The 27,253-nt window shown below is 43.8% G+C and overlaps 1 protein-coding gene across 2 annotated transcripts in view; it reads left to right on the forward strand.

The window, feature by feature from the left end:
• The window catches only part of LOC129857829 (glutamate receptor ionotropic, delta-1-like), a 443,480-nt gene that overhangs the window by 242,946 nt on the left and 173,281 nt on the right, over positions 1-27,253 (forward strand). For both annotated transcript variants that reach the window (XM_055926464.1, XM_055926455.1), the window contains exon 3: positions 13,672-13,956. In XM_055926464.1, the coding sequence (XP_055782439.1) occupies positions 13,672-13,956 (285 nt within the window). The remainder of the gene's footprint in view (positions 1-13,671; positions 13,957-27,253) is intronic.

The raw sequence follows: 27,253 nt of genomic DNA on the forward strand, positions 1-27,253 counted from the left end.
CAGAGCCTGAATTAACTTTCATTACATGCTTGTGCCATTTAGCAGCCGTGTGGCCATATGGGACCGACCGACTCGATTCAGTCTTATGTAGCAAAATGTTGTTTTTTACATTTGAAAAAAGTAGATACTCAGAGCTAGAAAATGGTATATCAACACTACAGTTGAAGAACAATGTAATTCTGCTTAGAAAATGTATACATTTGTAACCCCACTTTTGAGAAAATGTTCCTTGAATGTTTGGTACACCTACTGGAGAACTCTCCTTTGTCTACACCCATTCAGCATCGTTCACAACCTCTTAAGCCTTGGCCCCACCCATCTCTTTAAGGATTCACATGAGGCCATGTGCTAAACAGAGTGAGTATGGTAATGTACTAAACAACCAGAGATTTTAAGACTAAAGGCTGGTTTATACTAGTTCTATCGACATTTCTGTATACAGTCGTCGCAGTGACATCCTGAACATTCTATTGTCGTCCGACATCAAACTTGTCATTGTCGTTATAAGAAGTATAAACACAAAAACAACTGGCTGCATGACATCAGCAGCCTGGTGGTCCAAAATATCATAACTGGTGTATTTTAACACCAATAAACCCATCCATTTAAAAACCAGGCCACTAAAAGCAACTTTCTGACCAATGATTTGGTTTGTTTCTAGCTTGTTAGCTGACTAGCCAGTGCAAATACTGACCATATCATATAGCTGACAAGGTCTTAACTTTAGTCAATTTGTATTCTTTATTACAGGAAAATTAACTTACAAGATCATTATTTACAAGTTAGGTAATGGCAAGCTAATTACAGAAAATAGCTTACGGTTGTGAATGTGACAAAATAAAAGCAGGGAGAATGGAGACTGGAGAATTCTAGAACTTGGACACCCTCTCGTTGGCCTAATGTTATATCCTAATTTGACTTTGGTGCAGGTCAAGTTGTTCTTCATATTACTCTGGTAAACACTCTATATCAAATAAAATCTATGTTTATTTGTCACTTGCACAGGATACAGAATGTGTAAACGGTGCTGTGAAATGGTTACTTGCATAGTGGAGTCTTTTGTTTAGCCATGTAACAATGAACCATAATCCCAACTAATACTACCATGCACCATGCATGAATCTGCAGGTAGCTAAAGCTAACCAACTAGGTTCAATGTTAGCTAACTAACATTAGGCTATAACTAGCAATGCAAATGGCTTTCTGAGATACAACTAATATTACTATACAGATCACACACGTAACATTAGCTAGCTAGCTAACAGTACGCTTTAACTTGCAATGAAAATTACTTTCTGACAAAATTAGAAATGTATAATATCTGAAAATGTAGCTAGACTCTTACCCGTACACATGGATGAACACTCTCGCTCTCTGTCATGGATGCCATGGATGCCCTTAGTATGAAAATATAATCCGGAGACATGTGTTTTATACAACAGCCTTCTGTGTTCTCTTTCCGACTCTCCGCATTTGGCAATGATCTCTCTGCTTCGACACTGATTTCCAATCTCGGTCAACTTCTTCAATGACAACAACACTGTTGATCACCTTTTCTTCCCCCATCACTGCCATCAGAAGACTACAATGTCTGGTTCAATAAAAATATGTTTTACCTAATCAGGGATTTCCTCATCTTCTGATTCATTTTCAGAGTCAGCATGGCACAATCGTCCTCCTGAAAGTAGTCCATCACAACTTTTTCCCATTGATCTTTGCGCTATTAACTTCATTGCAGCAATGTTGATAGCATCAGTTCTTAAAAAAAAGCTGATTATCCACACAAACGGAGCAGCTCATGTTATAGATAGAAGCAGGCTGCATGGCAGACCAATCTTATCTCATCTCTTGGCATGTACAGCCCATCCATTATCTCAGCCAACCATGGCTAGTGGGAAGTTTCCTGTATTTTTCCATGGCTAAACCAACTAGGGTCGTAATTTAACAATTTTGTTTGTATTCACAGATGTCATACAAGTTTGTTATTAAAGGACATGAAAGTTGACATGGTCCAGAAGGCATTTCTGCCAAAAACACATTTTGATTAAAAAAAAATTCAACATACGCCTAGCTTCTTGAAACGGGTCACATATTGGCTTAGATGTGATGGTAGAAAGATTAGAATTTAACATTGAGCATCAATCTGAGCCTACTATAGTCGCACCTACCTGATTTAACTTCAATAGTAGGGGCTAAAGTAACAAAATCCATCAAGGAACCTTGGAACCTGTAACGGCAGCCTTCCCTCTCTTCACGAGAAGAGAGGGTGTAACAGGGATCGGACCAAGACACAGCGTAGTTGGTGCTCAACATATTTAATAATGATAAACAGTGAACACTTAACAATTACAAAATAACAGAATGTGGCAAACCGATACAGTCCTAGCTGGTGCAGAGAAAACACAGACAGGAAACAACCACCCACAATCCCCAACACAAAACAAGCCACCTATATATGATTACCAATCAGAGACAACACAAAACACCTGCCTCTGATTGAGAACCATATTAGGCCAAACATAGAAACAGACAAACTAGACACACAACATAGAATGCCCACCCAGCTCACGTCCTGACCAACACTAAAACAAGCAAAACACACAAGAACTATGGTCAGAACGTGACAGTACCCCCCTCCTGAGGTGCGGACTCCGAACGCATCCCCTAAAACTCTAGGGGAGGGTCTGGGTGGGCATCTGTCCGCGGTGGCGGCTCCGGCGCTGGACGAGGACACCACTCCACCATTGTCTTTGTCCCCCTCCTTAGCGTCCTTTGAGTGGCGACCCTCGCCGCCGACCTTGGCCTAGGAACCCTCACAAAGGGCCCCATCAGACTGAGGAGACAGCTCCGAACCGAGAGGTAGCTTAGGACAGAGAGGTAGCTCAGGACAGAGAGGTAGCTCAGGACAGAGAGGTAGCTCAGAACAGAGAGGTAGCTCCGGACTGAATGGCAGCTCCGGACTGAATGGCAGCTCCGGACTGGAGGGCAGCTCATGACTGGAGGGCGGCTCATGACTGGCGGGCGGCTCTGGCGGCTCCTGACTGGCGGGCGGCTCTGGCGGCTCCTGACTGGCGGGCGCCTCCTGACTGGCGGGCGGCTCTGGCGGCTCCTGACTGGCGGGCGGCTCTGGCGGCTCCTGACTGGCGGGCGGCTCTGGCGGCTCCTGACTGGCGGGCGGCTCGGGACAGATGGGCGGCTCTGACGGCTCGGGACAGACGGACGGCTCAGATGGCGCTGGGCAGGCAGGCAGCTCAGATGGCGCTGGGCAGGTAGGCAGCTCAGATCGCCCTGGGCAGGCAGGCAGCTCAGATGGCCCTGGGCAGGCAGGCAGCTCAGATGGCTCTGGGCAGACGGCAGACTCAGACGGCGCTGGGTAGACGGGCAGCGCAGGCGGCGGAGACTCTGGCCTCCAGGCGGAGACTCTGGCCGGCTGAGGCGCACAGTAGGCCTGGTGCGTGGTACCGGAACTGGTGGTACCGGGCTAAGGGCACACACCTCAAGGTGAGTGCATGGAGGAGGAACAGGGCTCTGGAGACGCACTGGAGGCCTGGTGCGTGGTGTTGGCACTGGTGGTACTGGACTGGGAACACGCACCACTGGGCGAGTGCGAGGGGCTGCCACAGGAGAGCTGGTGCGTTGAGCTGGCGCAGGACGTGCAGGGCTTCACCAGACGGCTAGTACGCACCTCAGGACGAGTATGGAGAGCTAACTCAGGTGACATCAAGTCCCCGACTCGCTCCGTCGGGCGGATGTCGTGCCCCAAGCACCAACACAGCACCTCCCTCATAACTCTCTCCTCCAATTTCCCCATTAGCTCCATCACAGTCTCTCCTTCACTCGCCCTGCTCACCTCCAACTCCACCCTGACTGGTTCCGGTTCCATCCTCGGTTCCTCACGGTAATCAAGTCTCCTACTTGCCCCAGCTACACTCCCCGTGTGCCCTCCCCCAAGAAATCTTTGGGGCTGCCTCTCGGGTTTCCGGCCGCTCTGCCGTGCTAGCTCCTCATTCCGGCGCCTCTCTGCTTTCGCTGCCTCCAGCTCTGCCTTGGGGCGGCGATATTCCCCTGGTTGTGCCCAGGGTCCTCCGCTGTCTAATACCTCCTCCCAAGTCCAGGAGTCCTGTGTCCTCGGCCACTGCTGTTGTTGCCCGTCATCACGCTGCTTGGTCCGATCATGGTGGGTAATTCTGTCACGATCGTCGTTAGGTGAAAGAGAGGACCAAGGCGCAGCGTGATATAAATACATCTTCTTTTTAATAGAAGAAGAAATGAACACGAACACTAATACAAACTAGACAAAACAACAAACGACCGTGAAGCTATCAAACGAAAGTGCAGACACAAGCAACTAACGTCAAAACATAGACACCTATATATGATTCCCAATCAGAGACAACACAAAACACCTGCCTCTGATTGAGAACCATATTAGGCCAAACATAGAAACAGACAACCTAGACACACAACATAGAATGCCTACCCAGCTCACGTCCTGACCAACACTAAAACAAGCAAAACACACAAGAACTATGGTCAGAACGTGACAGAACCCAAACAATCTAATTCTGATGTCTGAGCCCACTTGTTTTCCTTAGAGCAGATTAAAAGAGCCACAACATAAAAAAGCATGTGTAACTGTATATACTTTGTCAGGCAGGGCCATACAGCACAGAGTAAATTTTACTTGGAAAGTTGTCTTTTAGTCCGCTACCAAAAAGTAAAGCTTACATTCATCATAAATATTCATTGTTGACATTTCCTCCTATTGTATCTCTGTGTTTACAGGTCTATATTTCCAAGATGCATTAAGATATCCTAATGCTGTTTGTTTGTGTATGGAGGACAGACAACGGACTACTTGTATTAAACATTTTAGCAATATCAGAGTTTGCAATATTGGGTTACATTGGCTTATGCTGCCCATCCCCCCTCCAGCCAGGCATTATTCTGCATTTTCTGAGGTTAGGGGGTGTGTCTCAATATCTATACATTTAACCACTTTTACAGTAAAACATTTTTACACATCCATCCATTTCATAAATGGGAGACATTAGGGATAAAAAAAAACATGGTTGTGTTTTGTTCTACAGTACCAGTCTAAAGTTTGGACACACCTACTCATTGAAGGGTTATTCTTTATTTTTTAAACTATTTTTACATTGTAGAATAATAGTGAAGACATCAAACCTATGACATAACACCTATAGAATCATGTAGTAACCAACAAATTGTTAAACAAGTATATTTTTAGATTCTTCAAAGTAGCCACCCTTTGCCTTGATGACAGCTTTGCGCACTTGGCATTCTCTCAGCCATCTTCATGAGGAATGCTTTTCCAACAGTCTTGAAGGAATTCCCACATATGCTGAGCACTTGGTGGCTGCTTTTCCTTCACTCTGTGGTCCAACTCATCCAAAACCATCTCAATTGGGTTAAGGTAGGGTGATTGTGGAGGCCAGGTCATCTGATGCAGCCCCATCACTCTCCTTCTTGGTCAAATTGCCCTTACTCAGCCTGGAAGTATGTTTTGGGTTATTGTCCTGTTGAAAAAACGTATCGCTGCAGAGTGTTGTGGTAGACATCCTGGTTAAGTGTCCCTTGAATTCTAAATAAATCACTGACACTGTCACCAGCAAAGCACCCCCACAACATCACACCTCTTCCATGCTTAATGGTGGGAACCGCACATGCAGAGATCATCCATTCACCTACTCTGTGTTTCACAAAGACAAGGCGGTTGGAACTAAAAATCTCAAATTGGGACTCATCAGACCAAACGACAGATTTCCACTGGTCTAATGTCCATTGCTCGTGTTTCATGGCCCAAGCAAGTCTCTTCTTATTATTGGTTTCCAGCTGAGGTTGCTTTCCTTAGTAGTGTTTTCTTTGCAGCAATTCGACCATGAAGGCCCGATTCACGCAGTCTCCTCTGAACTCTGTGAAGCATTTATTTGGGCTGCAATCTGAGGTGCAGTTAACTCTAATGAATTTATCCTCTGCTGTCCTCATGCGACCCAGTTTCATCATAGCGTTTGCTGGTTTTTGCAACTGCACTTAAAGAAGCTTTCAAAGTTCCTGACATTATCCGTATTGACTGACCTTCATGTCTTAGAGTAATGATGGACTGTCGTTTCTCTTTGCTTTTTTGAGCTGTTCTTGCCATAATATGGACTTGGTCTTTTACCAAATAGGGTTATTTTCTGTATACCACCCCTACCTTGTCACAACAGAAAATGCATTCCAGGTGACTACCTCATTAAGCTGGTTGAGAGAATGCCAAGAGTGTGCAAAGCTGTCATCAAGGCAAAGGGTGGCTACTTTAAAGAATAAAATGTATATAAAACACTTTTTTGGTTACTGCGTAAGTCCATATGTGTTATTTCATAGTTGTGATGTCTTCACTATTATTCTACAATGTAGAAAATAGTCAAAATAAAGAATAACCCTTGATTGATTGAGTAGCTGTCCACATTTTTGACTGGTACTGTACATCAGGTAGGGGTATCTCAAAAATGTTTGGGCATTGCCACTAGCCTAATTTCCATAACTAGAAACAATCATATTTCACAGATTAACCATGGTCAAAAGGAGTGAATGATTTTAGAAGATTTGGATTGAATACCTACTGAATTATACTGAGGAAAATCAATGGGATTATGAAATATCAATTTATTATTGGCCTAACTACCAAGAGGTTTCCACACATCCTGGGTACATGTGGAATCCGTGTGGCTGGTCTTTTAATCTGTTTCATTGGTTATGTCACAACATATACCAATATTATTGTCTCTATCTACATTCAACATGTTTTACAGCTACTGTATTTTTTATATTTTTTATTTAACCTTTATTAAACTATTTAACTTGATTTAAAGCTACTGTACAAGTGCTACATACTGAGTACATGGTGTCAACATTAATGCAGTCGCTGGTTATTTTTGCAATGGTTTCTCCTTTGATTAAACTTTGTGTTTACAGAGAGAGAGACACTAAATGAGATCATCTCATTTGCAGTTTGAAATTCTTCCAACAGCCCCAATTTATATACTTTCACTACAGCATTGGTGGGGTTCATTAGCTTCATTCTGCTATGCTCCAATTACGACTGTACACATTGAAGATAATCTCATAATTTGCAATGGATTGCTCGGCAGAAGTTGTATATAATGTCCCCTGTGACTGCAATGATGTATAATAATTTGCCACATCCCAATCTGTGCATACAGAAGTGCTTTGATGTGGCAGTAGCATCTGCAGGGAAACATCTGAATCAAAACAATGTGTTGTTAAACAGCCTTTAATCCGTCAGACAGATGTCTTTTTAATGTTTTCAATTAAGATCTTAAGGAACATAAGATATTTCACTTGATTAACCCCCGATTTGGGCTCATTTTAATGTCAATAGAATGTGATGCATGACAGCATTGTGGCAATAATTGCGTCAGCATAATGGTATGCACTGTGTTTATTAGGCGTGTTTAAATTCACCCCACACACAAATTGATTATTGTTTTGATGCAAAATCCAAATCTACCAGAGGTTAAATTTTTCCAGCTCTTCTACCCATACTGAAAAGCTCTTCCCATAGTACCTAAAAATGACACATGCAACACTTTGCCATCGGAAGGTATTCAGACCCCTTGACTTTTTACACATTTTGTTACAGCCTTATTCTAAAATTGATTAAATTGTTTTCTTTCCTCATTAATCTACACACAATACCCCATAATGACAAAGCAAAAACAGGTTTTTAGAAATGTTTGCTAATTTATAAGAAAAAAACTGAAATATCACTTTACGTAAGAATTCAGACTCTTTACTAAGTACTTTCTTGAAGCACCTTTGGCAGCGATTACACCATCGAGTCTTCTTGGGTATGATGCTATAAACTTGGCACACCTGTGTTTGGGGAGTTTATCCAATTCTTCTCTGCAGATCCTCTCAAGCTCTGTCAGGTTGGATGGGGAGCATTGCTGCACTGCTATTTTCAGATCTCTCCAGAGATATTCAATCGGGTTCAAGTCCGGGCTCTGGCTGTGCCACTCAAGGACATTCAGAGACTTGTCCCAAAACCAATCCTGCATTGTCTTGCCTGTGTGCTTCATCATGGGGATGGTGCCAGGTTTCCTCCAGACGTGACACTTGGCATTCAGACGAAGACTTTAATCTTGGTTTTATCTGAGCGGGCCGTCATGTGCCTTTTACTGAGGAGTGGCTTCCATCTGGTCACGCTACCATAAAGGCCTGTTTAGTGGAGTGCTACAGAGATGGTTGTACTTCTGGGAGGTTCTCCCATCTCCACAGAGGAACTCTAGAGCGCTATCAGAGTGACCATTGGGTTCTTGGTCACCTCCCTGACCAAGGCCCTTGCTCAGTTTGGCCGGGCGGCCAGCACTAGGAAGAGTCTAGGTGGTTCCAAAGTTCTTCCATTTAAGAATGATGGAGGCCACTGTGTTCCTGGGGACCTTTTATGCTGCAGAGTTTTTTTGGTACACATCCCCAGATTCGTGCCTCGACACAATCCTGTCTCGGCGCTCTACAGACAATTCCTTTGCCCCATGGCTTGGTTTCTGCTCCAACATGTACTGTCAACTGTGGAACCTTATATAGACAGGTGTGTGCCTTTACAAATCATGTCCAATCAAATGAATTTACCACAGGTGGACTCCAATCAAGTTGTAGAAACATCTCATGATTGATCAATGGAAACAGGATGCACCTGAGTTTAATTTCGAGTCTCATAGCAAAGGGTCTGAATACTACTGTTTTATTTTTTTATAAATTTGCAAAAATGTCTAAAAACCTGTTTTCGCTTTCATTATGGGGTATTGTGTGTAGATTGCTGAGGAATATTTGTTCTTTAATCCATTTTAGAATAAGGCTGTAACGTAACAAAATATGGAAAAGTCAATTGGTCTGAAAACTTTCCAAAGGCACTGTATGTATACCATGCTAACCTATCCAAGTCTGAGTACATTTATTTTAGTAAGCAAACCTTCCTGCGGATGAGGCCTGCAGTTCAACGAACATGATGTGTCAGATGCACAGCAGCATATGAATGATAGCCCCTTTCTACTCTAGTGAGAACATTTAGTAGTCATTATTCCATCATTATCATCTTTGCCAGCGCCTCTGCAGACCTCTGCCCGTCAGAGAGGCTTGTCTGTAATGGAATTGAAATATTAATATAGTCTATTTTCCAGGAAGAAAATGGGCGAATCATGTCCTCTTTATACTGAGATAGGAGGGGTTTAGTGTAGACATAATGGCTGTGCTCCTATTTGGTTCCATTTCCTGACACACCATTAGCTTGTAAAATGAGGGAGAGAAGGGGAAAATGATGCCATTATGAAAATGACACATTAGTAAAGCGTAGGATGGTCAAATCAAATCAAATTTTATTTGTCACATGCACCAAATACAACAGGTGTAGACTTAACCGTGAAATGATTACTTGCGAACTCTTTCTCAACAATACAGTTAAAAAGTAAGAAAATATTAAAAAAAAAAAAGAAGAATTGAGTAGTAACTCAATAAAATAACTATAACAAGGCTATATACAAGGAGTACCGGTATCGAGTCAATGGCGGTCAGTTTTAATGAGCATGGCGTTTGTTACGTTCCCCAGTTTCTGTGTTGTAGTTTGTGTATTTGAGTGTGTGTTTCAGGAAATGGCTTCCTGAAATTCTCCCCACCCCCTGTATTTTGGTTAGCGCACCAGGTGGTGCTAAGTTAGGTAAGTAGTGGGTAGGCAGGTAAGGTAGGAGAGGGGGCTTTGATATTTACTTTCTTTGCTTTGGTTCCGTCCAGTTCAAATATTGTCCCCATATTACCTTGTGAAGGAATAAATTCCTAGTAAACGGTAAATTCTCTGCCTTTTGTCATCCTTACTCGCACCTACAGTCCCATACCTCTTTCACTTCACGGGGAGTTGAGTTGTAGCAGGGTGTTGCGTTCCCTCTTCTTAGAGGCGTGCGTAACAGCGTTATTTCTATTACAGCATATTGGATGACTGTCATTCACATGCCATTCATCCAGCTCAATGTAACATTGATAGGTTAATGCTACAACATGATACCAAAATGTTCCCTATACCCATCATGTGTTTACTACAACCAAGCTTATGAATGAAAATTTACAACATAGGTGCACAGGTCAAGATAAAAATGTGAGTAATCAAGGTGACAGACAGTGACCCATTCAATACCACCTTACACACTCTAGCCTGCATCTAGCTGATATAGTCCAACAGCAAAAGAGAAATTCAGGTATGTTTATCCCCGTTTCATTCCGTTTGCTTCCATTTAAGAAACATTTTTCAACAGAATCGGCAGAATGAATACAAACCTGATCACACGCACACACAGTTCACTTTCATAGCAGCCACATACAAACAGCACGATCATTTTGTTTGTTGTATAATTCCTTCTCCCATCTACACGCTCTCTTCCTCTCAATTTTTCCCTTTGCATGTGGACTTCAGTGCACAACACATCAGCTGTCTGTGACTGTCATATCATAACTGCTACCCGCTACACAGCCTGCATCGTTGTCACCATATTAGCTAACGTCATAGTCAACATATCTACTAGAACTAACACATTAGTAAACCCGCTACAATCATGCCGTACAATGTACAGTCAGCAAGCAGTTTATCAGTTACACTGTCGGGTCCCGGGGATAATAAATTAATAAAACCAAACGCTTGCCTTGTCTTGGAAGAATTGCAGTGTTGGATAGCCATAGCCAGCTAGCTAACATAGCATGTCTCTCTGAAACGGGTGTTTGGGTAGGCTAAACTAGCTAGCTGCATTCTCTAGCTAATTAAAAGTGAAAGTGGAAAAAAATACAAAGAAATATAGCTAGGTCTCTCTATTGCTTCTCCTTCGTTTTTAAAGAAATTAATTTGTTCAAAACTGTTCAAATATTGTCTTTCGCTCTCTTTGAGTCAACTACTCACCACATTTTATGCACTGCAGTGCTAGCTAGCTGTAGCTCATTATTTCATTATCTTTTGATTAGGTGGACAACATGTCAGTTCATGCTTCAAGAGCTCTAATAGGTTGGAGGATGTCTTCCGGAAGTTGACATAATTACTGTGTATGTCTATGGAAGGGGGTGAGAACCATGAGCCTTCTTGGTTTTTGTATTGAAATCAATGTACCCAGAGGAAGACAGACGCAAGCTGTCCTATGGCTACACCGTGATGCTACCCTACAGAGTGCTGCTGAGGCTACTGTAGAACTTCATGACAAAACCGTGTGTTTTAATCAATTATTTGGCGACGTGATTATATTTAGTATAGTTCTATCTAAAAATTACAACTTTTTCAATGAAATTCACTGAGGAGCATGGTCCTGCCCAGTCTCCTCTGAAGGGTACGAGGTGTGATATCGAAAGGCCTTGGTTTTACCAATTAAACTCCCAGCTACATTTCTTCCTACACACTGTTACTTGATTAGGTCGACACAGATATTCTAAGGTCTCAATTAAACGCAATTTATGTAGAAAAACATTCACTTTAAATTGGATATTTTGCTCTTCTGTACTTTGGGTAATTTCAACCACTGAGTTCCTCTACTGAACTGTCAAACTGAATTTGTGAGTGCCAAGGCAGTTGGGAATTTTTTGAGCTGTTGAGGGTTCAGGTCACGGGTGATTCATTTGCATCTGAAGGTGCTTCGGGGAAAATAGGTCCCTCAATCACCTAAATGCCCTCATTGTCTCTCTGTCTCCCCCCTCTCTCTCTCTCGCCCCCTGATTTGCTACTCCTATTGCCCCTCACTCATCCATAAATTTTTGGTTTTATTCTCTCTCTCTCTCTCTCTCTCTCTCTCTCTCTCTCTCTCTCTCTCTCTCACTCTCACTCTCACTCTCTCTCACTCTCACTCTGTCTCTCTTCTTCCTCCTGCCCCACACCCCTCTCCACCCCATATGGGGCCAGAGAGCAGTACCTTTATGCATGGAACGATCAGGTGCATTGATAATACACTGAGCGCACAAAACATTCGGAACATCTGCTCTTTCCATGACATAGACTGACCAGGTGAATCTAGATGAAAGCTATGATCCCTTATTGATGTCACCTGTTAAATCCACTTCTGTGTAGATGAGACAATAGAGACATTTGAGATTGTATATGTGTGCCATTCAGAGTTTGAATGGGCAAAACAAAATATTGAAGTGCCTTTGAACAGGGTATGGTAGTAGATGCCAGGCTCACCAGTTTGTGTGTGAACAACTGCAACGCTGCTGGGTTTTTCACGCTCAACCTTTTCCTGTGTGTATCAAGAATGGTCCACCACTCAAAGGACATCCAGCCAACTTCACATAACTGTGGGAAGCATTGGAGTCAACATGGGCCAACATCCCAGTGGAACGCTTTCGACACCTTATAGAGTCCATGCCCCCACAAATTGAGGCTATTCCGAGGGCAAAAGTGGGTGCAACTCAATATTAGGAAGGTGTTCTTGATGTTTTCTTCACTCAGTGTACTTATTTATGCAAGACAAGTATTCATTGACCCAAGGCATGGTTGATTGAAAGTTTCCTGCCTTATTAAGACTGAATCAGAGTCCCTTGTTAATTAGACTTCGGACTTCTGTTTGGTTATACTGTAGGTGGTTAATATGTGTTGATGTGTTTACTGTGTGGGTGGGAGTCGGTAGAAGTTTAGAAGATTTACAGCTTGTACACTCACATTAAACTTGTTTAACTTATGAACATTTTATTTGTATTGTATCTTTGAATAAAGACATTGACTTGTGTACTTGGCAGTCAGCAGTTTTTAAGCACTGGTAAATGTTTATTTACCATTTTGAATGGCTCCAAGCACATTTCCAACTAGCATAGTACTTTATAACACTTCATAAGCAGACCTCACTGACAGAGATGCGCAATATTCATACAATATTTACTATTACTTATAATGAACAGCATTTCAGAGTAAATGTGGAGCAATAAATGTTATACAGTACTGTAAAATATAAATAATAATTTGTCCCAACCACAAGCATCTTGGTTTCTCCCAAACATAAACAAACAGCAGGAGGAAGTGGTGGTTGGACCAACTATTACAAACAGATTACAGTGATGATATGTTTCTGTGGTGATGGGGAGGGATGAGGCGGTGCATGCAAAAGAGAAAGGGATTTATTGCATAACTGTTGTACTGTACTTGTGTATTTTTTTGTGACATTTAAGGGATGCTTTGTTTACTTTTCTACAAGACCTACCCACTCTTTCACCCATCCTCTTTCGGTTGTTGTCCTAATGCCCATGGCAGTATGTGCCCTCAGTTCCTTCCCTGCCCATACCCTGGTCTCCTGCTCTATTTTTCTCTGCCCATGTCCTGCACTGTGTCCTACCCTGCCCATGTCCTACCCTGCCCTGCTGTGACCTGCTCTGACCCGCCCTTTAACTTCTGTCCCTTCACCTCACATACTTTCTGTGCCATAAGTCCCTTCCCAATTTCTCCAGGAGTTTGATCTTTGGGGGGAATTTTGTTATCTCCATCTTTTTTAAAATCTCCATCTTTATCTTAGTTATCTCTACAAACAGAACACACTACTTTCATTTGACCACTACTGATCCCTTGTGTTCTCTGCTTCCTTATTGGAATGTCTGAAGTTTGTCTTATCATGTCCCTCTCTTATCCTTGTCCCTCTTCAGCCTGTGAGCTGATGAACCAGGGCATCCTGGCTCTGGTGACGTCTACAGGCTGTGCAGCCGCCAACGCCCTCCAGTCCTTGACCGACGCCATGCACATACCCCACCTGTTTATCCAGAGGAATGGCGAGGGCACGCCACGCACCTCCTGCCACCTCAACCCCAGCCCTGATGGGGAGAGCTACACCCTGGCCGCTCGTCCGCCTGCACGCCTCAACGACGTCATGCTGACCCTGGTCACTGAGCTGCGCTGGCAGAAGTTCATAATCTTCTATGATGCTGATTATGGTGAGTGGGGTAGAGGGGGTGGGGTAGAGGGTGCGTGGGGGTTGATGGGTGGGTGTGTGGAAAACATAGTGGAGTGTTGTATTATACAGGTTTTGTTGAATGTTTTTTTATTTGCAACCTTCAAAATACCTCTTCTCCAATGAGGAAGGCCAGTACAAGGTTGATGATGATGATGATGACCATAGTTGTGATAGCCAACCAGTAGTAATCAATAGGAGAAAAGTCTTTTTCCTGAAACTTTATTGTTCTGTTGACAATGCTGATCAATGTTTAAATGGATAGTGTGACATTTTGGCAAATAACCCTTTTTTTGTACTTATCCAGAGTGAGATGAACTCATGGATACCATTTTTATGCTTGCTCTTCCTGTAGACTTCCATTCATTGTGATAACGCTATTAGCAATAGGTCCAGAAACTACCTTCAACTTCCTTCATAAAAATGGTGTCCATGAGTTCATCTGACTCTGGGTAAATACAAAAATGTTGCCAAATGTTGCACTATCCCATCAACTGGGTGTTTGTGGTTCACACACCTCCAATTATTGTTTTGTCTACCTTAGATTCCCATTGCACTCTTTAGTATGTTCTGTTTACAATGAACGGTACATCTGAACTGCCAGGATGAAAATATTTTAGACCTTTGCTCCATCATCATAAACTCATTTTTGGGTGCTTTTGAAGAATAGATGAAATATTACTCCCTGTCAACGTTTGTAAATCATTCCAATGAAATCACTTCATAAGACATCATCGCTTCATGTTCTCATGGTGTATGAGCATTATATCAATAGTAAATCACTTCATATCACACTTCACATAAATAGCAATCTGGGGATCTCCATAATGAGGTCAGAGTGTTTAGTGATTCAAAACGATTAGAACATGTTGTCAAAGCCATACACTGACTCGCAGAGGGGATGCTTGTGTAATTGCCTAAAAAGTTGTTTTAAATCCTTGGTCATGTTCATGTTAAAGGCACAATGTGTAATTTTATTTATAAAATTTTCTTTTACGAAATTCAACCAACAGTACAAAGGGGGAGTTTTTTTTGTTGCACGCTGATTAGGTTAGGGACTTGTGTTTTTCATGTGTGCATTTGTTGGTTGAAACCTTGATCGCTTGTGTGTTTCATCCCATGGCCACAAGGAAAACAGTCATGATAGATTGCACTCTTGACACGGTTCTTGGAGAAGCTAGTCTTAATTGGCTGGATTATTTAATTCATTTCACCTACAACTCCCTTTAGGCCAGACCTTTTCTAATCCACTTTTAGAACACAGTAAACTCTGGAATAAGCAATGCATTGCTGAGACCAGTAACTGTTGCACAGAAGTTGTACACCCATTCATAGCTGTTTGAAAGTAGATTGAGACCTGTGGTAGGGATACTTTATCATGGACTCATGCTTCACACACTTTCAGTAGACACATAAATAAATAAATACTATTGTTTATTGATTTTCCTGTTATAACATCAGCAACTCAAGAGTTTGTCATGACATTTTGGTTGAATACATTTGGTGTAAGCATTTCCCTGTTAGTCTACATCTGTTGTATACGGTGCCTGTGGCTAATACAATTGGATTCGATTTTAATAAGATGCAACTAATTAGGGAGAGGAATAGACAAGAAGTATGACTAAACAATGTGTTCATTCTGAATTTAACCAGGCCCAATTAGTGTTAAATAATGAATAAAGAGACCAGTTTTGACGAGGCAGTAACACTGACATCCACATCCTGGTGTTACACTCTTTAACTCAACACTTTAATTACATTTCCAAACAGTCAAAATACCCTCAGTGCAGACGAGTGATTTAAAGAACATGTCATTCACATGTTCTCTGAGTGTGATCGTATCAAAACCCCTGTCTTCTCCACTTCCTCTGGTCTATCTGTAGTCTGAGGAGTAATTTGACGCTCTGGGATGTATTTCACAATGCATTTTGTCGCAATAGGATGTATTTCACATAAGTGTTTGACACTCAAGGATGTATTTCACAAAGCAGCAAAGCAGCACATTAATACCTGGTGCGTCAGGTAGTCATCTTCCACAGTTGTACAACTCTGGTTGTGTAATTCTGCATGTGTAAGTGATCCATGCAAGTCCCATGAATTTATTTTGCACAGAAATCTGAAATAATTAGAGTAACTTCTTCCGTTAGCTGCTTCTCTGTCTGTCCCCCACTCTGAATGTGAGTAGACATAGCAACTGCTCTGTTTCGCTGCAGCTCAGCGCTCAAGACATAGTTCCCTGCTCACACAGCTGATAAAAAACACATTACAAGATTTTGGCAATGAAGGCATTCCTTCTACCCAGAATTGGATGAACTCAATACTTCTCTTGAAGGCAGTATCATTCTGGTTTCTGAGGTAAAGTAGTGACTGCTCAGTGGCCATGGCTACAACTGGAGGAGCGAGAGTGAGCTGAAGGAAGGAGGGAAATTGCCATTACATTCTTATTTTATTTTTTACTGTTTTCACTCGTACCTGTATACAGGTTGAACATGGCAGATTTGGACACTGATAAGTGCCTAAATTGGAATACAGTGGCTGTACAGTAACACACTATACATGATTTCAGAGCTCAGGGCCTGTTCATCACAGCTCTGTATGGGTTTTGACTGTGAGCCATTCTGAACTTGAGCACTGCGCACGACAAGAAGTTGCCCCATCCCTCCCGTTAATTGAGCAACTTTTGCACATTTGTTGTTGTCTGAGTGAGGGAAATGCTGTAAATTAAGAGGATTCAATGTATTTGAAAGATGAGACGTTGAAGATTATAATAAATACCGCTTTGATGTCATACAAGCAAGCGTCCAAATGTGCACTTGACATCTCCATATAATAAAACTCATGTAATATAGTGTCAACATTTATGATCACTATGTTTGATGTACAGTTACAATATGACATGGGGTTATATCCTGGCATGTCCTGAACAGAATGAGCCTGTTTGTTGTATTGTAAAGAAAATGTTCCGCAGACCATGCATCTGAATGCACACCTGACTCCATTCTATGCCCACCAAAATGATGATCTGCTTCTCTGAATTGGCTTGTGAAAGCCTAACACTGTAAGATCTTATTTTATAATTTAGCTAGTCATGTTGGCAATGGAACAAGCTTTCAAGTGATGCCCACCTGACCCAGATTGTGATTTATAATGAACATTTTGTGGATTGCGTAAACAACAACAGTAAGTGTGTGATGGCAGGGATGCAGGGCTCTGTTCCAAACAAAACAACTACAAATGTGCTTGCTCTCGTTCCTCAACGGCACAGCTAGGAGAGCTCAAAAAAAGCAGTAACATTACTTTTGTAACAAAATGTATCCGGAGTATTTTCAGATGTTGTTATTAACAAATGCGGCGAAAAGTACAGTAAATGTAAAATGCACATTAAATCAACCGTGTAATGTTTGTATTCAGTCTTGTCAGGTGAACTGTTGTGTTCTCACCTCAGTCTAATAATTTCACCATCATCTCCAAACTGTTCCCTTTTCATTTGTACCATGGTTATGCATTTCCATATTTCTTCTGAAAGAAACATTTCAATTTATCCCTATCCATATAGGCCAATTCCCATGTGTGTAAGGGGTTAAGTAAACTACTGTATATAAGCCCTAAACACACAGTTAGTTTTTGTCATGAAATGCCTCACACATTGCATATTTCTACTACCCGTTCATGTAGACTGTCGATCCTGTTTCGTCCTGTCCCGAACTTGACTCTAGAACTTCACTCCCATTCCTGCCCAAATCCCACAGACCTGCAAGACCCGCGGGACTCCTGTTCCCGTGTCATTCTCTACTGCAGATAACAAGCTCTTGACCCATCTGGTTATCATCCTGTCATGACAAAGTACTAAATTACATTTGGAAGTGACAAGCATTTTGTTTATTTGAATAGCTCCCAGTATGGATTCAGTTGTACATTCTTATGTGTAAATATATCACTTGTGAAATACAGCAGCAGCTGATGAAAAGCTGAGGCTGTATTTCTGCTTGCTGAGTCATCAGTCGACTGGCACTTTCTGCACTTCCACTGTGCAGACAGATGTTAGGCAACATATTAGTTATACCCTCCTTGCTCCAGGCACCATGGTGCTGTAGCATTGAAGTCCATGCCAAACAGTATTACCTAATAACATACAGTATCTAGTTAGCTGTATGAATGTCAATGCTTGTAATGACTTGACACAACAGTGGGCCTTACAGTAAAGGAAGTTTGTGCAGAACTCATAACGATTTGTCTGTATATGCATCATCAAAGCACACTTCGCTTCTGTATTTCCCATTAGGTATCTCTGGTGGTTTGTCAAAAAGGGGCATGCTCAGAACTGAAGAGGTTAGGTTTAGGTTATTAGAATCCCCGTTAGCTACTGCACATGCAGCAGCTACTCTTCCACATAAAACGTACAAATTCTTGACAAAGTACAGTACCATTACAGAGAAAAACAACGTAAGCTATTTAATAAAATAAAAACTAAAATAAGAGTTATATATTGGAAAGACACCGAGATAACAAAAAATATATATATTGTTATATACAGTACATTTAAATTAGATCTTTAGAAAGAGGAAAGGCGCCTTTCCTCTTTCTAAAGATCTAATTTAAAAAAAAAGTACAACTAGTTTTTGCCTGAGTAACCTCTGGTGGCAGAGCATTCCACATTGACATAGCTCTGTACATAACTGAGCGACGCATTAAATCTGTTTTTGGTTTGGGTACCGTGAAGAAACCCATAGTGGCATGTCTGGTGGGGTATGTACAGTATGTCTGTTTGAAGTGTATGCAAATAGATTTTACAAGTGGCTAGGCATTTCCAACACACAAATGTTTCTTTAGAAGAGAAGTAGACCATTTCTCCACAACCATCAACCATGAAACACTATCATGCATGTTGTTGATGTTATTTATGTGTTTCAAGGGTAAGATGTGCTGCTCTCTTTTGAGCCAGTTGCAGATTGCTAGGTCTTTCTTTGCTGCACCAGAACATATTACCGGGCACTTATCAAGATGGGACAAGATCAGAGCCTGATCAACTAGTACAGTTGATCTTTGTGTCAAAATAGTTTTTATGACAGACTCTCCTCATCTTCACCACAACTTTGTCAATATGACTTGACCATGATAACTGACCATCTGATGTTACACACACTTTATCCACAAATCTAGAGGTTTGGGTCTGAGAGAATTCTTTGAACCAAATACAATGTTTATTTTATACAACTCTTATTTTAGTTTTTATTTTATTTAAGACCAGTTTATTGTTAATTACCCATTGTGACTTGCTAAGAATCTCCGTGAGCTCGCTGTCTGTAGCTGCTGATGTGTAGAGTGTGCAGTCATCAGCATACATAGTCATTTTAGCTCCTTGTAAGGAGAGTGGCAAATCATTTGTTAAATGAAGAGTAACGGCCCAAGGCAACTACCCTGAGGGATACTGCACTGTACATATCTGATGTTGGAGAAGCTTCCATTGAAGAATACTCTCTGACTTCTATTTGATAAGTAGCTCTCTAACCATGGGATGGCAGGTGAGGTAAGGCCATGACCAGTGAGTCTTTTCAAGAACAAATAGCATATGATGATCAATAACATCAAAGGCTGCCTTGAAATCTAACAATACAGCTCCAACTATAATCTTATTATCCATTTATCTGAGTCAGAGCAGTACAAGTTAAGTGCCCTTCCCTATATGCATGCTGAACATCAGTAGTTGTTCTTTGAAAAGTAGCATTGCATGTGTTCAAACACAATTCTCTCCATCAGTTTACTAAGAACAGCCAGCAAACTGATTGGGCAGCTGTTAGAGCCCAGCAAACAGTGCTTTACTATTTTTAGGTAGTGGAATTGTTTTAGCTTCCTTCCATGCCTGTGGACACACACTCTCCTTTAGGCTTTGGTTGAAGACATTCTCAATAGTTTTTCATCTAGGGTATCTATACCTGGAGGTTTATCATCATTGATAACAATCGTTTTTCCATCTCTTCCACACAAACTTGACCAAATTCAAAATAGCAATCCTTCTCTTTCAATATTAGATCTTCAATACGCAAATATTATGGTTCACTGTTTTGTTGTCATTTAACTTCTCAGTGAAGTTTAGTCACACCATTTCTCAATTGACAGTATGTCAACCAATCATCTGAGCAGCCTGACTTGTTTGCCACCTTTTTTTGCGTCATTTTGAAATTCATCATCGATCCAGGGTGCTCTAGCAGTTTTCACAGTTTCTTAACAAGTACATGTTTGTCAACAATTGGCAAGAATAATTTTACAAATACTCCCAAGTCGTCTTGATTATCCTACTTATACACATCAGACCAACATAATTGTTTTAACATATTCTACAATTGTTTTTTTTGTATAATTTCTTCTAAATAGATTTAGGCCCTGACTTTGGTACTTTGGCATTCCTTGTTATTGCCACAATGCTATAGTCACTACAGCCAATGGGAACTGATACTGCTTTAGAGCAAAGCTCTGCAGTATTAATGAATATTTTATCAATACAAGTGGATGTCACAGATCCAACACTATTGGTATATGCTCTCGGTGGTGTTGGTTGAGTGATAACCTGGGTCATGTTCCAGTCATTAGTCACAGTAAGAAGCTTCCTCTTGAGAGGACAACTAGATTATAACCAATCAATGTTCAGGTCAACAAGAAAATAATACATTTAATCAGTGACATTATCTAACACCACACACACATTCCCCAGATATTGACAGTTTGCATGAACTTGTGTCATTACATACAGTATGGGTAGGCTAATCCTTTAGTTAAGATTCATGAAGACAGCTGTGGTTTTTCAAATCAAAACAAATAAAATAAAATGTTATTTGTCACATGCGCCGAATACAACACTGTGTATACCGTGAAATGCTAACTTACAAGCCCTTAACCAACAATGCAGTTCAAGAAATAGAGTATTTTTTAAATAAAAAGTAAAATAACAATAAAATAACAATAACGAGGCTATATACAGGGGGTACCGGTTAGTCGAGGTAATTTGTACATGTAGGTAGGGGTAAAGTGACTATGTGTCACGCCCTGACATTAGAGAGCCTTTTATTCTCTAATTTGGTTAGTTCGGGGTGTGACAGGGTGGGTACTCTAGTGTTTTTATTTCTATGTTGGCCTTATATGGTTCCCAATCAGAGGCAGCTGTCTATCGTTGTCTCTGATTGGGGATCATATTTAGGCAGCCTTTTCCTACTGGGTTTTTGTGGGATCTTGTTTATGTATTGTTGCTTGTGAGCACTGCATAGTTTCACGTTCGTTTTGCTCTTTGTTTTCTGTGCGTTTCACTCGAATAAAGATGAAACCATTCCACGCTGCACCTTGGTCCGATTCTTACAACAACGTTCGTGACACTATGCATAGATAATAAACAGTGAGTAGCAGCAATGTAAATACTCCGGGTGGCCATTTGATTAATTGTTCAGAAGTCTTAATGCTTGGGGGTAGAAGCTGTTAAGGAGCCTTTTGGACCTAGAGTTGGTGCTCCGGTATCGCTTGCCGTGCGTTAGCAGAGAGAACAGTCTATGACTTGGATGACTGGAGTCTTTGACAAATTTTTGGGCCTTCCTCTGTCACCGCCTAGTATATAGGTCCTGGATGGCAGGAAGCTTGGCCCCAGTGATGTACTGGGCCGTATGCACTACCCTCTGTAGCGGAATTTTGGAGGGTAAAGGACCCTGGGCTAAGGTTGGAGAGAATCGCCGCTCTCGGGAGGAGATGGAGGCAGCTAAAGCCCAGGAGCGGTGGTATGAGGAGGCAGCACAGAAGCGTGGCTGGAAGCCTGTGAAGAAACCCCAAAAATGTCTTGGGGGGGGGGGGGGGGGGGGGGTAAAGGGTAGTGTGGCGAAGGCAGGTAGGAGACCTGCGCCCACTTCCCATGCTTACCGTGGAGAGCGGGAGTACGGGCAGACACCGTGTTATGCGGAAGGGCGCACGGTGTCTCCTGTACGTGTGCATAGCCCGGTGCGGGTTATTCCACCTCCCCGCACTGGCCGGGCTAGATTGAGCATTGAGCCAAGTACCATGAAGCCGGCTCTACATATCTGGCCTCCAGTACGTCTCCTCGGGCCGGTGTACATGGCACCAACCTTACGCATGGTGTCCCCGGTTCGCCAACACAGCCCAGTGCGGATTATTCCACCTCCCCGCACTGGACGGGCTACGGGGAGCATTCAACCAGGTAAGGTTGGGCAGACTCGGTGCTCAAGGGAGCCAGTACGCCTGCACGGTCCAGTATATCCGGAGCCACCTTCCCGCCCCAGCCCAGTACCACCAGTGCCTACACCACGCACCAGGCTTCCAGTGTGTCTCCAGCCCAGCGCCTCCAGTTCCGGCACCACGCACCAAGCCTCCTGTGCGTCTCCAGAGCCCTGTACGCACTGTTCCTTCTCCCCGCACTCGCCCTGAGGTGCGTGCCCTCAGCCCGGTACCACCAGTGCCGGTACCACGCACCAGGCCTATAGTGCGCTTTGAGAATTCAGTGTGCCCTGTTCCTGCTCCCCGCACTAGCCTTAAGGTGCGTGTCTCCAGTCCGGTACCACCAGTTCCGGCACCACGCACCAGGCCCACTGTGCGCCTCAGCAGGTCGGAGTCGGCCGTCTGCCCAACACCGCCTGCACTGCTCGTCTGCCCAGCACCGTATGAGCCGCCTGCCTGCCCAGCGCCATCTGAGCCGTCTGTCTGCCCAGCGCCATCTGAGCCGTCCGTCTGCCCAGCGCCATCTGAGCCGTCCGTCTGCCCAGCGCCATCTGAGCCGTCCGTCTGCCCAGCGCCATCAGAGCCGTCCGTCTGCCACGAGCCTTCAGAGCCGCCCGTCTGTCCCGAGCCATTAGAGCCGTCCGCCAGTCAGGAGCCGCTGAGCCGTCCGCCAGTCAGGAGCCGCCAGAGCCGACTGTCAGTCAGGAGCCGCCAGAGCCGCCAGCCAGTCAGGAGCCGCCAGAGCCGGCAGCCAGTCAGGAGCCGCCAGAGCCGGCAGCCAGTCAGGAGCCGCCAGAGCCGGCAGCCAGTCAGGAGCCGCCAGCCAGTCAGGAGCCGCCAGAGCCGCCAGCCAGTCAGGAGCCGCCAGGGCCGCCAGCCAGTCAGGGCCCGCCAGAGCCACCAGCCAGTCAGGAGCCGCCAGAGCCGCCAGCCAGTCAGGAGCCGCCAGGGCCGCCAGCCAGTCAGGAGCCGCCAGGGCCGCCAGCCAGTCAGGGCCCGCCAGAGCCGCCAGCCAGTCAGGAGCCGCCAGAGCCGCCAGCCAGTCAGGAGCCGCCAGAGCCGCCAGCCAGTCAGGAGCCGCCAGAGCCGCCAGTCATGAGCTGCCCGCCAGTCATGAGCTGCCCGCCAGTCATGAGCTGCCCGCCAGTCATGAGCTGCCCGCCAGTCATGAGCTGCCCGCCAGTCATGAGCTGCCCGCCAGTCATGAGCTGCCCGCCAGTCATGAGCTGCCACTCAATCCGGAGCTGCCACTCAATCCGGAGCTGCCACTCAATCCGGAGCTGCCACTCAATCCGGAGCTGCCACTCAATCCGGAGCTGCCACTCAATCCGGAGCTGCCACTCAATCCGGAGCTGCCACTCAGTCCGGAGCTGCCACTCAGTCCGGAGCTGCCACTCAGTCCGGAGCTGCCACTCAGTCCGGAGCTGCCACTCAGTCCGGAGCTGCCACTCAGTCCGGAGCTGCCACTCAGTCCGGAGCTGCCACTCAGTCCGGAGCTGCCACTCAGACCGGAGCTGCCACTCAGACCGGAGCTGCCACTCAGACCGGAGCTGCCACTCAGTCCAGAGCTGCCTCTCAGTCCAGAGCTGCCTCTCAGTCCAGAGCTGCCTCTCAGTCCAGAGCTGCCTCTCTGTCCTGAGCTACCTCTCTGTCCTGAGCTACCTCTCTGTCCTGAGCTACCTCTCTGTCCTGAGCTACCTCTCTGTCCTGAGCTACCTCTCTGTCCTGAGCTACCTCTCTGTCCTGAGCTACCTCTCTGTCCTGAGCTACCTCTCTGTCCTGAGCTACCTCTCTGTCCTGAGCTACCTCTCTGTCCTGAGCTACCTCTCTGTCCTGAGCTACCTCTCTGTCCTGAGCTACCTCTCTGTCCTGAGCTACCTCTCTGTCCTGAGCTACCTCTCTGTCCTGAGCTACCTCTCTGTCCTGAGCTACCTCTCTGTCCTGAGCTACCTCTCTGTCCTGAGCTACCTCTCTGTCCTGAGCTACCTCTCTGTCCTGAGCTACCTCTCTGTCCTGAGCTACCTCCTAAATCATGTGGGGGCCTTGGGGAGGATTCTTAGGCCAAGGTCATGGGCGAGGGTCGCCACTCAAAGGATGCTAAGGAGGGGGGCAAAGACAGTGGTGGAGTGGTGTCCTCGTCCTGCGCCGGAGCAGCCACCGCAGACAGATGCCCACCCAGACCCTCCTCTTGAGTTTTAGGGCTGTGTTCGGAGTCCGCACCTCAGGAGGGGGGGGGGTACTGTAACGTCCTGACCAGAGTTCTTATATGTTTTGCTTGTTTAGTGTTGGTCAGGACGTGAGCTGGGTGGGAATTCTATGTTGTGTGTCTAGTTAGTCTGTTTCTGTGTCCAGCCTAAAATGGTTCTCAATCAGAGACAGCTGTCAATCGTTGTCCCTGATTGAGAATCATATATAGGTGGCTTGTTTTGTGTTGGGGATTGTGGGTGGTTGTTTCCTGTCTTTGTGTTTTGTCTGCACCAGCTAGGACTGTGACGGTTAGTTTGTTTTGTCATTTTGTATAGTGTCTTGTTTTGTGTTATTAAATAATGGAAAATTACCACGCTGCACATTGGTCGTCAGATCCTTCTCGCCTCTCCTCGTCCGAGGAGGAGGAAGAATATGACGATAGTCGTTACAAGGATGCTCTCGATGGTGCAGCTGTAGAACTTTTTGAAGATCTGGGGACTCATGTCAAATCTTTTCAGTCTGCTGTGGGGGAAAAGGTGTTGTTATATGTATTTGGTAAAAAGTAATCTTGTCAAAAGTTTACTATTTAGTCCGATATTCCTAGCACACAATGACTTCATCACACTTGTTACTCTAAAAACGTGTTGGATGCATTAGCAGTTTGTTTTGGTTGTGTTTGGGATTATGTTGTGCCCAATAGAAATTAATGGTAAATCACGTATTGTGTCATTTTGTGGTAACTTTTATTGTAAGTAAGTATGGAATATATTTTTGAACACATCTACGTTAATGTGGATGCTAAAATGATTACGAATAATCATGAATGTATCATACATAACGATGACTGAGAAAGTTACAGATGTACAAAGATCATGCCCCCAAAACTTGCTAACCTCTCACCATTACCAATAATAGGGGAGTTTTTTTGGGGGGGGGGGTATGATATTTATGCATGTTTGATATCAAACTTTGGTCCATAGCCCATACCTCCATAGCATTTGGTACAGCTCTCATGCATGTACTCTGTTGGAATGGAGGAATTCATGGAGCATCGTTAGCCTAAAGCCCCACTTCACTAGCTATCTCAGCTTTGAATCTGTTTTGGTAACGGTACACGTCTGCAAGGGACTGGACTGTAATGGACTGTAATGGGAGTTTGTCCATAGATGCTATACTGTAGTTAGTGTATGTTGTATTTAGACTAGAGTTGCTACAGTAATGTTGTCACGCTGACTGTTTGGCTGTTTGCTTTTATCGCTCTTCAAGCAGCTGGTTTTGTGTCCTCTGGGCTAAACTCAGACAACATTAAATGATGTTTGTTAGTGATGCCCATTTATTCACATGAACGCATCAATGGCATCCCTTTGAAATGTCTCCTCTCTGTTTCCCTTATCTTGTTCCATTTGTTATTTCGCATTTTCAACTCATCATTTTTGAGGTCATGTGAGTATTGCTTGGTTAGCGATAGCTTCCACATTATTTGCCTATGAGCACTAGGAGAATGGTGTCCCACCCAGAGTATTATCATTTGAAAATTATATTTTCTTGCATGTTTATGCGAAGGAGATGGTAATCCCATGTATGCCTGTACTGTATCAACAATTTTTCATTTGGAGAATGATGCTGCTCTTTATTTTTGGATTTGACCTGCATTTCTCCAGATTGGCAGGATTGCAGGGATGTGCAGTAGGTGAAATAAAGACACAATGAGTTACAAGAGTTTTACATAAATACCAACTGTCTGACCAATACTGTCCTATCGCGGCAACTCTCATCCATGGTCTTGGACGATCAATCATCAACTGATGTTTCTGCTATTTTTAACTTTGAAAACCACACAGATAGAGTCAATGTTGAGGAGGAGAGAGGAAAAACTATTTTAAACTCTTCAACAGAGAAACAAACTTCCTTCAGTTTGCTTTTACGGATCACGGCTTTTGCAGAGTCAGCAAAAGAAGTGGATCGTTCATTGTACCTTCTCCTCTACTCTGCTTGTTTCCCACTGAGCAAAAACTGGTTGAATCAACACTGTTTCCACGTCATTTCAACAAAAACATTAAATGTGATGATGTTGAATAAAAGTGGAAAAGTGATTGGATTTGGAAAAGTCATCCATGTAAAGAAATGTTGCAAGCCTTGAGATAATTGAGACATGGATTGTGTATGTGTGCGATTCAGAGGGTAAATGGGGAAGACAAAAGATTGAAGTGCCTTTGAACGTGGTACTGTAGTAGGTGCCAGGCGCACTGTTTCTTTTTCATTCTCAACAGTTTCCTGTGCGTATCAAGAATGGTCCACCACTCAAAGGACATTCAGCCAACTTGACACAACTGTCGGAAGCATTGGAGTCAACATGGGCCAGCATCTCTACACATTGTAGAGTCAATGCTCTGATGAATCGAGGCTATTCTGATGGGAAAAGGGGTGTTCCTAATGTTTGGTACACTCAGTGTATAACAGCTATATAAACTCACATCTATTGCAGTAAATCATGACGGGCCCTGAATCCACCATGTTCCTCCCTGGGCGGTGTCGAGATTACCTGGGCTCCATAATGAGTGTGGAGTGGGACATCTATCACTGCCCTCTTTACGGCCTGCTCTCTTCTCAAAGGAGGAGATATTAGACTGGTATTAGGTGGGAGATTGATTTAGCTGCCGCACACTGCAGGAGATGGGTCTTAATGCGTAGCCCCTTTTCAGATGAGGAGTGGATGAGCATAGGCAAACAGAGGAATGTGCTATGGGCTTGTATAATGAGCAAAGTAAAGAGAGTTGGAGCAAGAGAAAGGTTAGAGGAGGATATGGACTGACTACAAAGTGGGAGAGAGTGACATGGGAAAGGGGGGATACCTAGTCAGTTGTACAACTGAATGCCTTCAACTG

This window comes from Salvelinus fontinalis, chromosome 1 (genome assembly GCF_029448725.1).
Source record: "Salvelinus fontinalis isolate EN_2023a chromosome 1, ASM2944872v1, whole genome shotgun sequence".
Taxonomy (NCBI): Eukaryota; Metazoa; Chordata; class Actinopteri; order Salmoniformes; family Salmonidae; genus Salvelinus; species Salvelinus fontinalis.